This window comes from Dermacentor albipictus, chromosome 1, assembly GCF_038994185.2.
Source record: "Dermacentor albipictus isolate Rhodes 1998 colony chromosome 1, USDA_Dalb.pri_finalv2, whole genome shotgun sequence".
NCBI lineage: Eukaryota > Metazoa > Arthropoda > Arachnida > Ixodida > Ixodidae > Dermacentor > Dermacentor albipictus.
Window position 1 is genome coordinate 286,010,000 of NC_091821.1, and position 17,602 is coordinate 286,027,601.

Sequence of the window (17,602 nt, forward strand, 5' to 3'; positions counted from 1 at the left end):
ATTCTTTGTTATAGGACTTGACAAAGTATTCTACCTGTATTGGTATATTTCCGCGTTCATATTCAAGGCGAAAGCCCTCGATCTTCCAAGGTTGCGGTGTGTGGATCAGAACAACGGAGCCCTCGTGCCACTGCTCGCGCCTTCGTCGTCGTCTTTCTCCACATCACTTCTTCCGATGTAACATCGGTGCCATTAATCATGCCAAGAAGACACAGTTAATTAATATAGAGTTGATTAGAACCCACGACCTTTGCGGTTAATTAGGGCGAAGTTGATTGAGGTACACTTGATTGAGGTAGCTTTAACTAGGGCAACCGAGCCCACCACCTTTTGTGGGAGAAAATGAGCAATAACAAGTAACAACGTATTGAAATGAGAATGTCAAGTAATTCATCTCTCGAGTGCACAGGCTTTAGACTTCACCCTCGTTGGTATATGCTCAAGTGACTGTTCTTTCTTGGTATATATGTAGATAATTATTCTGTATCAATAACTACCCTTTACACTTCCTCGCTTTCGGGTTCCCTATTTACTTCTCTACCTCGCATTGTTCTGTATACCGCATTTGTCTTTTCTGTACATTTTGTCTCGAATATGACTTTTTAAAAGCACCAGGGGTGCTATGCAGGATGCGCCGAGTTTCTCGTTCACCCGAGTTTTGCCCGAGTTTGCTCGACGGCAGTCAGTGAACGGAGATAGCGCGGAACGGGCCGAAGGTGCAGGCAAAAAAATATGTAGACAAAAAGTCGCGTATGACATGAGCGCACCCTGCGCGGCACGCTGCTTCCACGTTTCAAGCGCAGAAGGCTGCAAAACGAAACGCGCCAGCGCCGCGTATTGTTATCAACGGATTATCGCAACTTAGCGATACCGTGACTGCCCCGCTGTCTGTCAGCACACTTGCCGTGAACCGTTTGCCACGCCTTTCCCGGGCGCGTCAAGGGCGTGCCTCATCTTTCGGGCGCTATCTATCTATCCTCCATCGAATGCGAACGGGGTGCATGCGGCGCATTCTTGCACCTACATTTTCGCTCAAACGAATACGTTAAAATACGACAAATAAAATAACGCACATTTTTATTTCTTTAGGTATCTGTTTTTCGTTTTCAATGCTAGAAATTTGTGATGACAAACGGAGATCGAGCAAATTATTAAATTTTGCACTTCTTGCCGTGAGTGACGACAGGGAGGCGAAAGCTTAGAAACGGTACATTGAGGCGGGTCGCACGCACGAGGGCGTTCATACGGTGATAAGTCACCTAGGGGCGCTGCAGTGCTATTCTCAATAAAGTCGGTCATGATCCATGCAGGGTCATGGCCACTCTTTCTGTATTAGGGGAATAGAAACGCAGCGCCGCGGTACGGCTGTTCATCGCAGGCACTTCACTAGGCTATTAAGGCCCCCGCTTTACCGACTAAAAACGACACAACAGCTGTCGCTGTAAAATGGCGGTATGTTATTTTAGAGTGCGTAGTGACGCAGTTCAGTGAAAATGTACCAGTTTATCTTCGTGCGCGAAGCCTCTGCGATACATTGCGAAACGTGCGTGCTTCCCCAGCGACATAATTCATCGCTTGTCATCGCTTGCCCAGTGAAGGCGCCTCTGAGCGCATGTACGCAGTATATGAGTGTGTTGTGCAGTCGAAGGTGCTTGCGGATTACCTCTGCTGGAGCCAGCAGCGATCGCAGATGGATACCGTAACGACACCGCAGCACTCGCATTTTGTCAGGTGAGGGCTCTTGTGTGCAGTTATGAAATCAGATTTCGAACGGAGAGAGGTGTTGGAACTGTTGAGTGCGCAGTGCTTGTGATGAAGAAATGCCATTGCACTGGGCCTAGAAGAGCGAGCGATTCTCGGACGCTGATCGTGTTTACGACGTTGTGGCGCCGTTTCATCACCGATGACAGAGCAGCCATCTGAAACGACTGCTGCAATAAGCGCTCCTCAGCATCGTCGCCCCCTCGACGCCTCGACGCCTTGCAAGCACCTACAGTGACGTGCCGATAATTATTTACTGTGCGCTACGCGCCGCAATGCAGGCAATGAAACCGTGTTGTGCGGCCATCTCAGCCCGAGAAGATGTATGCCAGCGATAGTCAACGCTTTGTTTTTGATAGTGGTGCTCAGTACATCACCGATGACAGTGCGTTGTGCGTGTTTTATGTCGGCGGTCAAGATTGTTGATGCCTCTCAGCTCGACACCGCGTCGCTGTTGCCGGAAGATAAGTTGGGCGTGGCCCAACTGTAGTGGGTGCGCGCGCAATAGTTACATGCCTCGCGCGGGGCGTGACCTCTGGTTTTGATTGACAGGCGAACTCGTGCTAAACTCGTACATCGCGAAACCCCCTCCGAGTTCAACTCGGGAACATGGCGGCGGCAGCAGCAGCCTGTTTCATTGCATCCAGCGGCAGCAAGCGTCAGTATGACCGTCCGGACCCGTTCACCTGCATGACCGACGGGGAGTTTCAGCGTCATTTTCGTCTGTCGAAGACATCAGTGTGCTGGCTGTGTGACGAGCTAGGCGAAGACTCTCGTCTGCGGAGACAGCGTGGCGGGCTTCATTCGCTCACCGTCGTAGAGCAAGTCATCTGTGCCCTCCGTTTCTACGGGACTGGGAGTTTTCAGGGAAGCGTCGGCGCCGAGCGTTACATCGGACGCCATCAAACTACTGTTAGCAACTGTGTCAGAGATGTGTCTGACGCGCTTATCGATGCGGCAGTGCGTAAGCGGTGGCTAGCTTTCCAGAATACTGCGGCGGAGCGGGCATATATAAAAGAATGCTTCCTACTTCGTGGGAACATTACGAACGTAGTCGGGTGTGTCGACGGAACGTACGTAGGAATTAAGGCGCCTTCAATGTCAGCGTTACTGTGATTAACAGACTTTTTCGCTGGTTGATCACTTTTTGTCGATTGTTCTACTTATCTGTCAGGGTGCCTTCCAAATGGCTCACTTTCTTGGGAAAGGGGTTAAGTATAAATAGATAAATGGATATCCCTAATTGTGTGAAGTAACCTATGAATCCTAATCTCATAAAGAACTTGGGGTTCTTCATTGGTGAAGTTACTAAGTATGCACAATGCTGAATTTTGGTCATGCGTAATCTATCGGCCGCACTATGAAACAGCGAGGCATTGCACAATTTGTTGCAGCGCGAGATGTGGATGTTGCGCCGAGCCGGTTGTGCCTATGCATTTGTGGCGAAATGAAAATGCATTGAGAATCTTAGTGTGTTGGCTTGCATGAAGAAAATACTTCAGATTGTTTGCCCTGTTCACTGTCGATGCATGTGCCAGAGGTTCAGTGCATCTTCTTTTTTTTTGGGGGGGGGCGGCGTTATACTGGATGGATAAATTGTAAATTTTCGTCTCATAATGGGGCTCTAATTCTTAAGCATTAGAACAATGCACATCCGATACTCTGCAGAACTCTCTGTACGTGAAGATGTCATGAACCACCAAGGCATTATTACATATCGGGAGAAATGTGGTGCAGATGCCAATGAAAAGTGGGTCTTTAACCTACCATGATAAAAATAAAACTTGCAGAGCAAATAGACCATTTCTACAGCTTTGGAGCAATGATTACACAAAACGTGATATGCCCAAACGAGTAAACACTTGCCGCATTGCCAAAGTAGGCTGAGCGACATGCAGCATATATTGGCATTGAACATGTCTCGTAACTGTTATTTTTATTGTAAGCCCTCGCTGTCACACCTTTCCCTCCAGCACTCCCTTTACTGAAACGTGGCACTTTCTTTCCATTGGTGTCATGATGATAATGGTAACGGCAGCAGCAAGGCTGGTTAATGCTTGCCTCTTTGATTCCTGTGAGTTTAGTGGTAAAGAATATGGCACGTTCATACATACAGTTGTGCTGCAAAATTTAACATTTGTGATTTTTCGGAGAGCTAATTTGTGTTGGGAAATTTCAAAGATGTGCACCATTGTGGCCTAATAACTAGAGCATTGGTGAGGTTGAAGACGGTGTATTGGTATAGAAGCTTGAAGTTTAATTGCACAACAATTCGACGGGACACAAAGAGAAATACACACAGCAGAATGCTTTGCTGTGTGTGTTACACTTCTTTGTGTGCCGTTGAATTGTTCTGCGATCCAACTTAAAATAGAGCATTGGGCTTCTTTGGTGCAGGACCGAGGAAGTGTGAGCTATTCGACAACATGCCAGTGCCTTGCCACACACTTATGGAAGTCGGAAGGTTTGCAAACAAAGCTTTGCTTTCAAATCCACCTGCTCATGTAATACAAGCGCTGATTGAAAGAACCATCACACAAAAATAATGGTGAAATCTATGGCCTGTGAAAAGTGTAATTTGTATATAGACACTGTTGACATAATAGATGCCATACCGGTGCCATAATAGGTGCCATACCGGCCTCATATTGTACTGGACAGAGCAGTTTGTTTCCTATGTGAAGCTCAACCTCCCATTAGATGCTGTGCAAATAACCAAACTCAGTTTGTTTTGACGTGCTACACAACATTCAGTGTAATCTGTTTTTGATTTTAAAGAAGTGCCAAACACCACCTCTTTTTCAAGGACGTCATGGGAATATTTGGCGAGACCTTTTTCAGCACCTCATAATGGAAGTGTGGCCAGCCAGCTTTGCTTGGATGCCTTTATAGATTTCTGCTCCTGATCATTGTGTGCTATCAAATTGCAGAAGTCTATGCAACTGGTGCAAGGCATTACGTGTTTCTATAGTCGGATACAACTTCAGGAGGCTGCGGAATCTGTACTTTAAGGCAGGTGAACACAAGCCTGCACCAATGGGCACGCACTCGAGACTGATATCGTGCCGCCAGACAGACTAATATTGCTCGTTGGAGAGGGACTATTTCTTTAGACGTGTAGGCAATCGGCTGCTGCGCTTTGGTCATCTGGGTGGGGCCTCTCCTGTCTTCTGAAGTTTTATCCGACTGTAAAGGATGCTGCTTTTCATACAACACAAAAGGACAAAGTGTACACTTATTTGGCCTATGAAATGGATACATCAGAAGTGTGCTATGCAAGGGCTCAAGATGTGTGAAATATGGTACATGCAATTATAAGACAATGTTAAAGAATATGTAGTATCGAACATGCATGTAATGGCACATTTGAATCGGGGAGTGTTGCAATCATATGCACAGTCTATAGGTGATAGCATTATTAAGCTCCTGCTGTTTCCTTTCTTCATTGTGAATTACACACACCGTTCATCTTGTGGCTAATGAATAGCACTGTATTCTTGCACATTGAAAGAACAAACAGCATGATGACGTGTATGCTGCATTAGTGTATTTTTATTTACATGGTCCAAGAGTAGCACAGGTTGTCTTACGTTTTTGCCTATTTTGAAGGGACACCAAGTGCATGTTACAAGTCTCCTAATATGCACAGCACAATGTTTACTGCAATAATTTTATTCATGTTCTTGAATAATAAACAAAATATTAAACTGAAAGCTCCTTTATAAGGTGCCTTCTGTGGGCTCGACAGGAGAGCAGTGAGGGCACCGATACTACTGTTGCGGAGCAGCCCTCTGGACCTTTGCCACACTCTCAAGAGCACGTGCCTGGCGCTCGCCTACTGCCACCAGGCGGTTGAGTGGCTCCAGCAGCAGAATGTTTTGCTGCAAAAAAGTGTATTGGAATGAATCAGCCACGTACAAACCATTATTTACAAAGAAAAATGCTCGTTGCACTATTAGTACTAAGTGCCCTTAAATGGGAAAGCCTCTAGTGTAGTATGCATAGTAAAACAATGCGTTGGGACAACGTTGCTTTATTTTTCAAAACTGGGGTTTTCTTTTTCAGAGCCAATTGTCATGTTGATTAGTGTGCCAGCAGCTGAGGTGGCCCTGCACCTTCACGAGTCTCTACTGTCAGCACCACAAACCTATTTTTGTTCGCTGCAAAACAAATGCCTCACCCTACAATCCCGCCTTATACAAGCTGATTGCATCCTATGCCTACAAACATAATATTCTTGTCCCATTACGCAATTTTCTACCATCCTTGGCTGTAGTTCTCTCTCCTTGGCATTCATTCTGTAATGCTTATGTAATCACCTGATATGAATTGGCAACAAGTGATCGAATACGTGCATGGCCTGCCTGCCGATTCCTTTCTTTTTTAATCTGAACTAGCATATCAGTTGCCACAGTTTACTACGCCACTGTCTTCCTGCCTTAATGCTATCTGCAACAATTTTTGTTACTTCGCTTTCTACACAGTCCTTGACATCTCAAGTTTCTTTGTTAACCTCCAGGTTTGTGTCCCATATTGCATAACCGGTGGAATGCAATGATTCTAGACTTTTTTCAAGGATATTGGTAACGTGGCGATCACGATTCGGTAATGCCTTCCATGTGCTGTTCAACCCATGAAATTTTTGTATAAGTTTCCTGCTTTATATCAGTACTTGCTATTGATATTTCACTTGGATAAAGATACTCTTCCATAAATTTTGCTAGCTTAATGTCGCTCATGAATTTCAGTTGCCTCACCAAGTTAGTGAAGGTTACCTTCATCTATTCCATATTTTCGCGGGCCCACTTGCATGTAAAAGCACGAACACTCATTGGTTCTCACTGCCTTCTTTAAACTGCTGGACATTCAGTACGTTACTACGAAAGTGACTTAATCCGTGCACTCCTATTATGCTAAATATGAAACAGTAGGAATATACTTATCTGCAGTTTGTCGATGTCTCCTTCACTGTGTTGGTAGCGAGATCCATCGTCGGTACCACCTCCTTGTCGCATCGTAGCTATATAGGATGTCTGCCTTTTGCCCACACTATGTAATGTTCGTGACGCTCGCAGTCACGCAGAGTGGAGGAACTCAGCGCACCCGCAGAAGCAGCACCGGACAAGTTGTTTGTTCAGCACTTCGCCGTGAACAGTAGGTGCGCGTTGCGATCTGTAAAATCGCCGAAGCTATTGGCAGTCTTAGCGAGTGCACGGGAAGATTGCCCACGGAGGAACAGAACTATCCAAGAAATAGTGGCCTTCGTCGAGCCTGATCACTACGTCGCGCACTGCAAGCTCGTTGTACGGGTTTGTTTACATTGGGCCTCTCTGATGCTTAGCCGCCATGCTTGCCCGGTGAATGGATGTGATGACGCCACTACAGCGCTCCCTCGTGGTATAATGCGAAGCGTACTAAATTACAAATTTGTCTAAGACGCATTCAGTGCACATCTCGTAAGCTTCAAGATGCTTCTAAACCACGTTAAAGTGACTAATAATATTGTACTGAATGCATTTGTTTTACAACTTGCTTCTGCATGTGATGCACTCGGTGGAACGACAAACAAGTGGAAGAAGGCACGACCATGCACCGACGGTATGATCACGTGAGCCCCAGTTTGTCGACCGCCCAGAAGGCAACGCCCAAGGAATGATAGCCAGCCAGAGTGAATCTAGATAAACCAATGAAACTGGAGGCTTGTCGAAAGATAAACTGTGTCTCGGTACCATTCGTGCTTTCATCTTGGGGTGTCGCCAGAGCTCGTGAAGATCCCGAGTTTCGCCAAACTCGGCGCATCCTGCATAGCACCCCAGTACTAGGCTTTCTAGCTGTTCCTGGGCACTATAATAAATATTTGAATGATGCATTGATTGCATAATTATTACTATTGTAGTATTAAATAGCGTTTTTTAAGCGTGCACTTGTATGTTCTTTCAGTGCAGTAGCTTTTGTGCAATATTATTATAGTGTGCCAATTTTATTTAAAGCTAGAATTAAGAAAGTGCAAGAAAACGCCTTGTGCCTGACAATTTGCATTGTGCTATAAATTTTTTTCTGAGGTTTAACAATAATTGGCTACTGTGTCCAGTGACGTGCAATAAAATAATACGGCACACCAATTATTACGTGCCCCATGCAACCAATGAATGTTTTCTCAATTATAGCGCTATACTAGGCTAAAAACAATGAATAAACTGGTATGCTTTCTTTTTTCCTTTTTTTGTGTGGCGGCTTGAAGTTTGTAAACTGTGAGAGTAGCCTGTTTATATGTTTTGTATTATACAAATGAGCTGGCCCCGAAAAATTGAATAATTCCTTCAATAGTACAAGTTGGCGAAGGGCCACCAAGGACACTCATTAAAACCCTCCAATTCCCAAGTCTGTAATGTCTGACGTTTTATGATTTCAATAATGTCGAGACAGACATAACACGCTGGAAACAGTTCCAATAGAACATGGCCATTACACAGTGAAAACTTTTCTGACAATTCACCAGCCACTGAATGTGAAGGCCTCCCGATGCAGTGTTGGTGCTCCGTGGGCAAGGTCAGACAGGAACAAGAATCTGAGGAACACAAGCTACGAATTCGGTAAATTTTAGCTGTTGTACATGTTTTTCTGAGCAACTACAGGTGTTTCAATAATTTTTTTTTGCTTCAGAATCAACTTTTTCGCTCTTCTTTTACACCAACAAACATCAATATAACTCTAATAAACATTCTTCAATGATACCTTGCACACCTATCTTTCCCATAGTTGGCCGCGCAATGAGCAACCAAAAACAAACTCGTACGGCAGTTTTTTTACTTTTGATATGGCATGCTCGTGCAGATGTTGGCGTAGTGCAGAAAGAAGGAGGCACGGGCACCGAACGCGTGCACAACTGCTTCTTCGAAGGTAAGGAAAACTGTTGCGGCAGGCGTCGTTAGTCAAACGCGTATCTCAAAAGGTCAGCACTAACCTATTGTTTGAGGCTCCGTTTACAACAGGCCGCACTCGGAGGGACAACATGGCAACAGTGCGCCGAGCGCTGCCAGTGGCCTCGAAGTTCGTTCATGCAGTGGTTAATCACGAAGCGCGCCAAATGCTGTGGAACCTCTCAGAATTTGTCCACTGAGGATGTAGTCGTTCACTGGGAGCACGCTGAAAACGGTGATAGGGGAGCGCGATAGCGATTATACGCCATCACTGGCGGGAGGCAGGCAAGTGCGGCCGTAACTGTGAGAAAGTATTATTTTGTTTATCGAGCCGATGTTCCTGTGATTCATGTTTTCCCAAGTGGTACAGTATTTTTGCGATAACAGTCACGTGTTTTCGTGGTTTCCTGTCCAACTGTTTGGGTATTTAACCAGTCAAAACAAAAGCAATCAGTTCGAAAACGAAACGACGCTTTAAACGTAATACGCAGTTCAGCGCATTACCATAGCGATGCGTGCACTTTTGATTTCCGGAGCATAGAATAAAGTGCAAGTGTCTAATATTACAGAAACTGCAATTTCAAGCAATAATTATGTTATACCTAATAGCAGCCTACTTACGTACAGTAATCTCCTAGACTACATCCGAAGTAGCATTATTTTACCCCCAGGTCTCAAACCACTTAGTGGTTTTTGAGACTTTGTTAGGCGATTGAAAATCATAATTCCTTCTTTAATTGTGAACAGCGTGGTCGATTCTAACACTATAACGCATGGTCATTTCATTTCCATCAGCGTCTCACAAAACGTTCTGGCAAGTCGTCGGTCCCTTTAGGCAGGCAAGAAAATGATACTACTAGACGCGACAGCAGTTACGGAAAAACTGGATAAAGTTAATTTGAAGGTACGGTCCGGAAGTGATTGCTATTTCGCAAAAATAAACACCACGCAGACGACTCACGAAGGGCGTGCAGACGCAAAGCCGCACCGCACTATCTAGGCAACAGCATGGAAGGTCAAATCCACATTTGTATGCCCGCAGCTTTGCGGCGTTGCTCGAGGGTTCGATCCCGACCACGCCATTTCGAAGGGCGGAAATACGCTCGTAGTTTCGGTGCGCATTCAAGAATTCCACGGGGTCAAAATTATTCCGGAGTGCACCACCACGATGTGACTCACAATTCGATTGTGGTTGTCGCCCGCACAGGCCCACATTTCAACAAATGTTTAGCGCTTCTGCCACGATGCGTTGTGCCTTGTGAGGCAAGGACAGACAGACAGACAAAGAACTTTATTAATGGTCCTGAGGAACCGGCGTTAGGGTACCTCCCTTTTCAGGGAGTCCCCGTAGCCGTCGCGGGCCTCACCCACGTCGGGGTCGGAAGATCGCGGTCCTCCGCCCTGTCGCAGGCCCTCTGGACAGCCCGTATATATATAGTTGCTCTGAGAGGTCGCCGCTCTTAAGGGCTGCCTCCCAGTCGGTTAGAGTGGTTAGCGATGAGCTGCGTAACGCAGGGTATTGCCAGAGCATACGGGACAAGGAGCAGTACGCCTTCCCACAGTCTGGACAGTGGGGTTCTACATTAGGCGCGAAGTGACTGAATCTGCCCCTGGAGGGAAATGACCCCGTTTGAAGCATGCGAAACGCCGACGATTGTGGTCTATTAAGTTTAGGGTCTGGTAGCGGAAAGGCCCGCCGAGCAAGTTGATAATGTGTCAAGATTTCATGGAAGGTGCGAAGCGAATCCCTGTACAGCCCTAAGTCGCCGCCCGTGAGTCCACCTGAACCGCCGCGGTGTGTTAACGCCAATGAGTTGGCCCATGACTGTGCGCGTGAGGCAAGGACAATGCTAACCATCTCGGAGGTTATGAATAATGACGGTCAACAACGCTTCAAGCAAACACGTCCCGTTTTGTGTTCTGTGTACTACGCAGACAAACAGCAGTAGTGCACGCGTGGTAACATTTAACACCGACTCGCCACTTTTGCATTGCACTAAACGGTCAAGAAATGAATCATTGATCGTCAGTGTCACCGCTAATTGTCAATCAAAGCAAACAGCACAGACAGCTTCGCTTACACCGGTTCCCACAGTGCGTGGAATAGTCATATCTTTTGCGTATTTCTTTTTTTAGGTTTCGCGGGGCTGAGAAAAAAAAAAGCGTATCGTTGAGGTAACGCCCAGTCTGCCCCACAAGAAAGGGCGCGAATATGATGCGAAAAGAAGCAACAGGCTTCTCTCATCAGACTGCTTCGTTTATGACATCCTATTGAAATACGGTCGATGCCAGGAGCGGCAGACCGGGCGTTGCCTCCGAGATCGCCTCCTGGAACATGCCAGTAACGTTAAAAAAGAAGGCATCAACCTGGCCTTGCACTGGCGGTCATATCGCTGCAGCCTCAAATTCGAGGAAGTCGCCGTCATCTAGAGGCACGCAAGGTCATGGAGGTGTTCGCGATTGCCAAGCGCCGTCTTTCTTGCGTATATAATTCAATTATTTGACAAGAAAATTGCGTATTTATGTAATCGAACCTCCCCCCGCGTACTCAGAATCCTTTAGTCACTGAAAATATGATCTTGTTTTGGCCTGTGTGGCGTTTCTTGCTTTGTTTTTCTCTGCCTAAATCTCTTGCGTTTAATTTTAGATGGAAGTAAGCGGCCGCGCCGTCCGTTTTCTTATTATTTTGCCCTGTTTGCTGTATTATGTCGTCGTGCAAACAGCCATCTTTGGGCGAAATTATTTACGAATTTAGAAACTTGTACCCGTTGTCTTACATTACCTTGATGTCGCAGCCAGAACATTGCAAACAACTACATGTAAAACACTCAACAATGCGTGCACTTATTTTAGAAAAAAAAGCATATCGATGAGGCAGTGTGCTTTCGCGAGCCAGCTTACTTGATCTTTGATTCCCACGCCGCATTAATTTCTATGAACGCTCGTTGAAGCAGCCTTCTTGAATCCCATAGCGCGGCTTCTTTCTCTTGCAGAGCTTCAGTGAGTTCCCACTGAAACAAAGAGATCCGCGATGGGATTCCCCTAATATGACGCACAAGCGCATGTTTTTTTAATGGATTCATATTGCAAACACAAGTACGACAAGTTTCGTCATTTACAGATAAAAAAAAAAGAGCTCAGTCATGCGTTAAGAACAGAACGGTTGCCCAAAGGCGACCTAAGATGGGACGGCAACCCAGGAATTGGGCGACGACCTGAGTTTGTGAGGTCGGCGAAATGCAGCAACATTTTCAAAAATACAGGTCACGTAGCTGAAGAAGCCATGTAGATATTGCCGTTTGTCATTGCCATTTGCTTCATTACACTCCACGACTATGCAATGCATCGATGTTTGCTAGTATCTGTACTAAATCGAATGCCATTTGTATACGATAACGATCGTATATAAAAGTTGGATATATTCTACACTATTGAGTGAGAACAGGCATATCAGTCACTGTTTAACATGTCTTTTAAGGCCAGCCTAGTTAAAGCTGGGCTATTTAGTTACTTGAATCGGGTGACAGGACGGTACAGCACGAATGGCAGAAGTTATGTGACGTCTTGTGCGCTGTTCAGCTGTTCAAGCCAGGCTGTTCTCTGGGTTGACTGAATTATGCCGTATTGTCATGATGTGATCACCCTAGTAAATATTTTGTGGAATGCTGAAATCAAGCTAATGTATCTAAACATTCTTCAAGGTCTGCTTGCTTATGGACTAATATTATTCTGGCATTCGTCCATGTCCCTTGCTGCATTTGAAGACGTGACATATTGCGCAATAACCTAGTGAAACTAACCATGCGAAAAGTGAAAGCAGCCTTGCGTTTAGCCACATGAAGCATGTCTGCTGATTTTGAACAACTGGGCACAAACAAATGCGTTTATATGAAAGTGAAACTGTAAAGCACCGTGTGACAATGATGTCGAGTACTTGTATTGCGTCTCTCATGCCATGGTAATGTGCTTGAATTACATTTATAGTTTTCTCAGCTTTTGCGACACATTTAATGAGCACGCGTTTGGTGCCAATTGAAGAATTAATTAAGCTCGCGCATCATGAAGAGCCGAAGTATTCGCACAATTAGTACGTTGTTCCATTGCGAACACAAGTTTGGAGGCTATGGCATCAGCAAAAAGTTAAATGTTTTCTAGCAGACCGGCAAGACGTGGAATAATTTCACTGCAATAAACATACGCACGTGGACTCTTGAATGCAGCCTTGCCATGCGAAGAAAATTCCTGCTGTCTCCTAATATTTACTCGCCAGTGCACATGGCATCTGCACGTCATGCTGACTGTGGGTTTAGTTCAGCTGACAAGGCTCAGTTCAGCTACCATGAACCAGAACAAGAGCCGCAGTAAGACGGGCTTCTATTTCTGCGCTTCTTTCTTTGAACTGCAAGCCATCAACTGCACTTGAAGTTTGAGCTCAACTGCGTGTCTTTACTGCTCGGTGGCTTGGTGAGTGTGGTGGCTTCAGTGCGTGTTACAACCCCCGACGGAGGAATCGTGCGCGCCGCGTGTCACTGGTTTCTGTCAAGCTTAGAAGCTCTCAATTGAAATGCGGCAAATCCCTTGTAATTATGTGTACGATATGAGAGAGTTCTTTATGATTAATTCGGTACACGTGTTCGTTGCTACCCTTTGTCCCTGTTCTTACTGAATACTTAATGTGTCTAAGAAATCACGCGCGGGTAAGCATTATTTTTAATTTTAATGCTCGAAATTATTTCAGACCACAGCTGCGAGCAAAACGCGCACTGCAATTTCAAACTTTGCTAAATGAAATAAACTAAATATATGATGTGAAGAGGGCAAAGAGTAAATTTGAAAACACTACCGTGGGGGGTACAGTCTTACCTTCAGTTTTTTCGTGCCTTCTCGGAGAGAGCTTAATTCTTGCTCCTTCTTGCTCAAAGCTTGCACCTTCTGGTCCACCTCACTGTTGAGAAGGCATATTCTGTAATTCGCCTCCGATAAGGACTCTTTGAGCTGGGCCTGTATCAGCTTCAGACATTTTGACTCGTCCTTAAAAGTTTTCAGTCTTCGCTCCAGTACTTCCAGTTTTTGGTGATTGGCTAATAACTCTCTGCGTTTCTCCTGCGGCTCGAAAAAGGAGAAAAGAAAACCTCAATGTATCGTAACTTCCTTTTTTCAAGTAAGTGGCGGCGCAAGTATTTAAACTTTGTAGTCAAAGGTGAACATTATGTTTAACCACCTGGAGGGTTTTAAATGTGTATACGAACGGTTTTGCCTTTCGAACACCATCGGAATATTATCGCGTGCTCAGCAGGCCACAGCCTTGGGAGTCCTCTGATCAACTGATTTAAATATGCCCCGCGTCAATTACCACTGAAAGAGAACCCGTGACGTCACACCAATACGTACGCAAAAGTGGAATGCTGTCGTAGTTTTCCAATGCCTTTGTATTTGACTCATTCCACTCAATTACAATTTAACAAGAAAGGATTAAGGTGTCCTTTTTATATTGCTACAAAACAGTTTGACCACAGCATGATTTTCCGACCTGCCGCGGCAGCCCACTGGCTTCGCCGTTGCGCACAAGCCAACAGGTTCCATCCCGGCGCAGCGGCCGCATTTCGATGGGGGCGAAATGCAAAATCGCTCGTGCAAATAGATTTAGGCGTAGTTTCGATTGAGGCTGATCAGCTTCATTGTAATGTGCCATGAGGGCTGTTTTTTACGGGCGTGCGAACGAAGAATTTCGCGCCAACATGCCGTGATTTTGTCAACAAGAATTTCTATGCGATGCACACGGCATTGTGATCGTACTGTATTGCTTGTATTTGTGCAGCATTGCGCGTTCTGGCAAGGACAAAACATGCACAGACGCCATCCTCTCACAGCTTGTGTCCAACACAGCAGTAACTGTTCAGCGCTGTTTCCGCGCGAAAGCGCTGGGGTGAGCGCGCCCAACTCCGCGCATTGCCGCACTGACGTAAGGTGGAATTCCCGCGGTTGAGGACATTGCTCCATTTTTGTTCGCCTTGTCGTGGCTGCGGTGGAGAAGTGGCCCGACGGTCAGGGTGAAAACAGGGTGATGACGACCGCGGCCATCGTAAGACGGACCAAGGGCAAACTCAGTTTCTAGCACCCGACTACTGTCGCATGCAGTGACAATGAAAAACTGCGTTGTTATTACGAATAGATATTGTCGCCGCATGAAAAAATGTACATATTTGCAGCCGTAAGCCAGGCAGATATTTTTCAATCTGTTTTTCACGTAGAACATAGCGTTCCCCTTGAGCCAATATTTCAACCAAGCTGGCGTGGCAAAAGACAAAATAATTTGCGGAGGCTGTCCCACAACCAGAGTGCGCTGATTGTTGGTTAGGGACAGTGAAAGACGGACTGTCGTATACGTGTACGCACCGCCTGGTGCTTGGCGAGCGCAGCCTCGGCTTGGGCCGTTCGCTCGAGCTGAGCGTCGCACTGGGCGCGCAGCGGCGCCAGCTGGAGCGCCTCCGCCTGCAGCTGCTCGATGCGGCACTGCTGCTCGCGGGCCGTGGCCTCCAGCGAGGCGATCCGGTCTGCAAGGCACGCGTGATTTGCAAGCTCAGAATGGCCGAAACCTTTCAACATTGAAAACCTAGTGTTACATATCGTAGAAGGTAAACAGTTGCTCGCGTTCACTAAACGGCGACTGTTTATATTCGCAAGAAGAGACGGGCCACAGCGCCGGCTGTCCCGTCTTCGTGCACGTCTGTTGCCTTTTATCTGTTACTAGCTTCGCAGCACATTCTGTCCCTTTCGTCATGACGGCACATATAGATACCACCCAAACAAATGTTTGTTTCCTCTCAGAAGGGGCAAAACACATCGATAGTAAGCATATATTCATCATGAAGAGAAAGTATTTTCCGATAAACTCATTCAGAAAACTGGGTAAACACCAGGCACAAAACTTCAAGTGGGCTTTACTCCAAGCCACCGATGGCTTCGTTTGGTACAGCCAACTGTAGAACCGCAGATGTACATACATTTCATTCGCTTTACGTCGCGTGTGTGAGACCACTGGAGCCGTGCATCGGCCTGTCTCCTCTGAGCTTGCTTTCAAAAGACAGTGAGTTTGGTTTGGTTTGGTGCCTGAAGATATAGCACCACCCACTACGGGGGATTGGCCATGAATCGGGCGGCAGTGGGTCGAAAAATAATAAATGCCTACTGAAAATGTGATATTAAATGAATTGTAATCGTTCATAATAATTTTCATGCTATAGTTTCTTAGAATTAGAAGTTAATATTTTTTGTTTCTTGTTGTGGAAAATAAAACAGTAAAATTAGCATGGACGTCTCCTTGTTTCCATTACAAAATTATATATTGCAACACATACGTTCCTATTACAGTGTCCTAGTGCAGACGCCCCCAGAGACAGAATGATAGGTAGCGTAATGGCTAATCCAAGTTGGCGTAAGGGACCTTCTAGAAGTCGTTTTCTATGCTCGTTGAACCTACGACAGTCTATGAAGAAATGATCCATAGTTTCGGGTTGATTGCAGTAGAAACATGTAGGAGAAGGTGCCAAACCAAACCTATGGGAATAGAAATTAAGCCTTCGTATTCGGCAACGCATACGCGTAAATGAAACTTGAAATTTTCTTGTTGCACACCATCCGCTGTGCCAAGGAAATCTAAGGTACTGAAAATCGGCATTATCTAATACACATGATTTGGCATGTTCTTCTTGAATGGAAATTTTTTTTTAACCTTGCAGAAGTGACGTATGCCGAATGTTTTAGGATCCTCAGTACCGGGCCTTTAAGAGATGCCACTGCTAGTGCGTCTGCTGACTCGTTGAAAGTGAGCCCCACGTGCCCTGGCACCCATACCAGATGGATGAGGCGTACATGTTGGGGAATGAATGAATGAAATTCTCGGAGAATGATACTTGAATTGGGCACAGATAAAGTGGAGCAAACAGACAAGGAGTCGGTTAAGATTGCGGCTGAAGAAATAGATATGGGAAGTTTCCGTAGAGCTAGGATGATCGCCACTAACTCTGCTTGAAATATTGGCGTAAAGTCGGGTGGTCGAAGAGAGAAAGACCAATTTAGTGATGCCGACAAAATGCCCACTCCGCCCTTCTCTTCACTGACAGAAGCATCTGTGGCTGCATTTATTTGGGGGTTTTCAAGGTGGTCATCTAATAAACCTTTTAGGTATCGAATAGGCTTAGCGTTATTGGGTGCGTGCCAAACTTCTTCCTCCTCGTCGAGTGTTCCTGTTTTAAGCACACAGATGTCATTTAGCGTCGGCCGAAGACATTTAGCAAGAAACTTCGTACTCAATACTTGAACTCAGGAAGAAAAAAAAATCGGCTACGTTGGCTGTAGGCGAGATTCGTGAATCAGAGGTTAATGAGCTAGCGCAAATGTAATATAAATATATAGTTTTAGAGAGACATTAATCCGTAATACTTGTGATGTGATGCAGCTCTCAAGGCTGTGCCCACTGGGGACCTTCAGAAGCAGCAAAAGAATGGACTTGCAGTTTACTGAAAAAACATGTTATGGAATGCATTATAGTTCATAATGATCGCATATGACCGCATAATAAACGTAACAGTTAAATTATTTTTCAACATACTATTCTTCACCAACATCATACAGCGCAAATTACTGTAATGTTATGGAGCCTCTTTATTTGAGCTCTATGAACTTGACTTTGTGGCTTCTTTAAATCAACCACGCCGTGTAAGAAAGGACGCGACGCTAAGGGCTAGTTAGTCTTGCGCGGTAGCCCCTGCAGTTTCGCGGCCGTGTTACAAATATTTTGTGGTGTCGAGGCGCAAAGATGCATTCACTAGATTCGCGTCTCAAAGCGAAAAGAAAGGCTTGGCCAGGAACTTTCGACGTTTAATTAAGCCCTGTTAGATCACCTGCACTTTGAGGCGTGT

At 45.6% G+C, this 17,602-nt stretch overlaps 1 protein-coding gene across 14 annotated transcripts in view; it reads right to left on the bottom strand.

Annotated features, from left to right (window-relative positions):
- LOC139054433 (protein FAM184A-like) overlaps positions 1-17,602 on the bottom strand; it is a 363,879-nt gene that overhangs the window by 206,483 nt on the left and 139,794 nt on the right. For all 14 annotated transcript variants that reach the window (XR_011511210.1, XR_011511212.1, XR_011511211.1 and 11 more), the window contains 3 exons: positions 15,078-15,235; positions 13,545-13,784; positions 11,583-11,692 (listed from right to left, as the gene is read on the bottom strand). Coding sequence is in view for 11 of the 14 variants with exons in the window: in XM_070531388.1 (XP_070387489.1) it covers positions 11,583-11,692; positions 13,545-13,784; positions 15,078-15,235 (508 nt within the window). In the remaining 3 variants the exon portion in view is untranslated. The remainder of the gene's footprint in view (positions 1-11,582; positions 11,693-13,544; positions 13,785-15,077; positions 15,236-17,602) is intronic.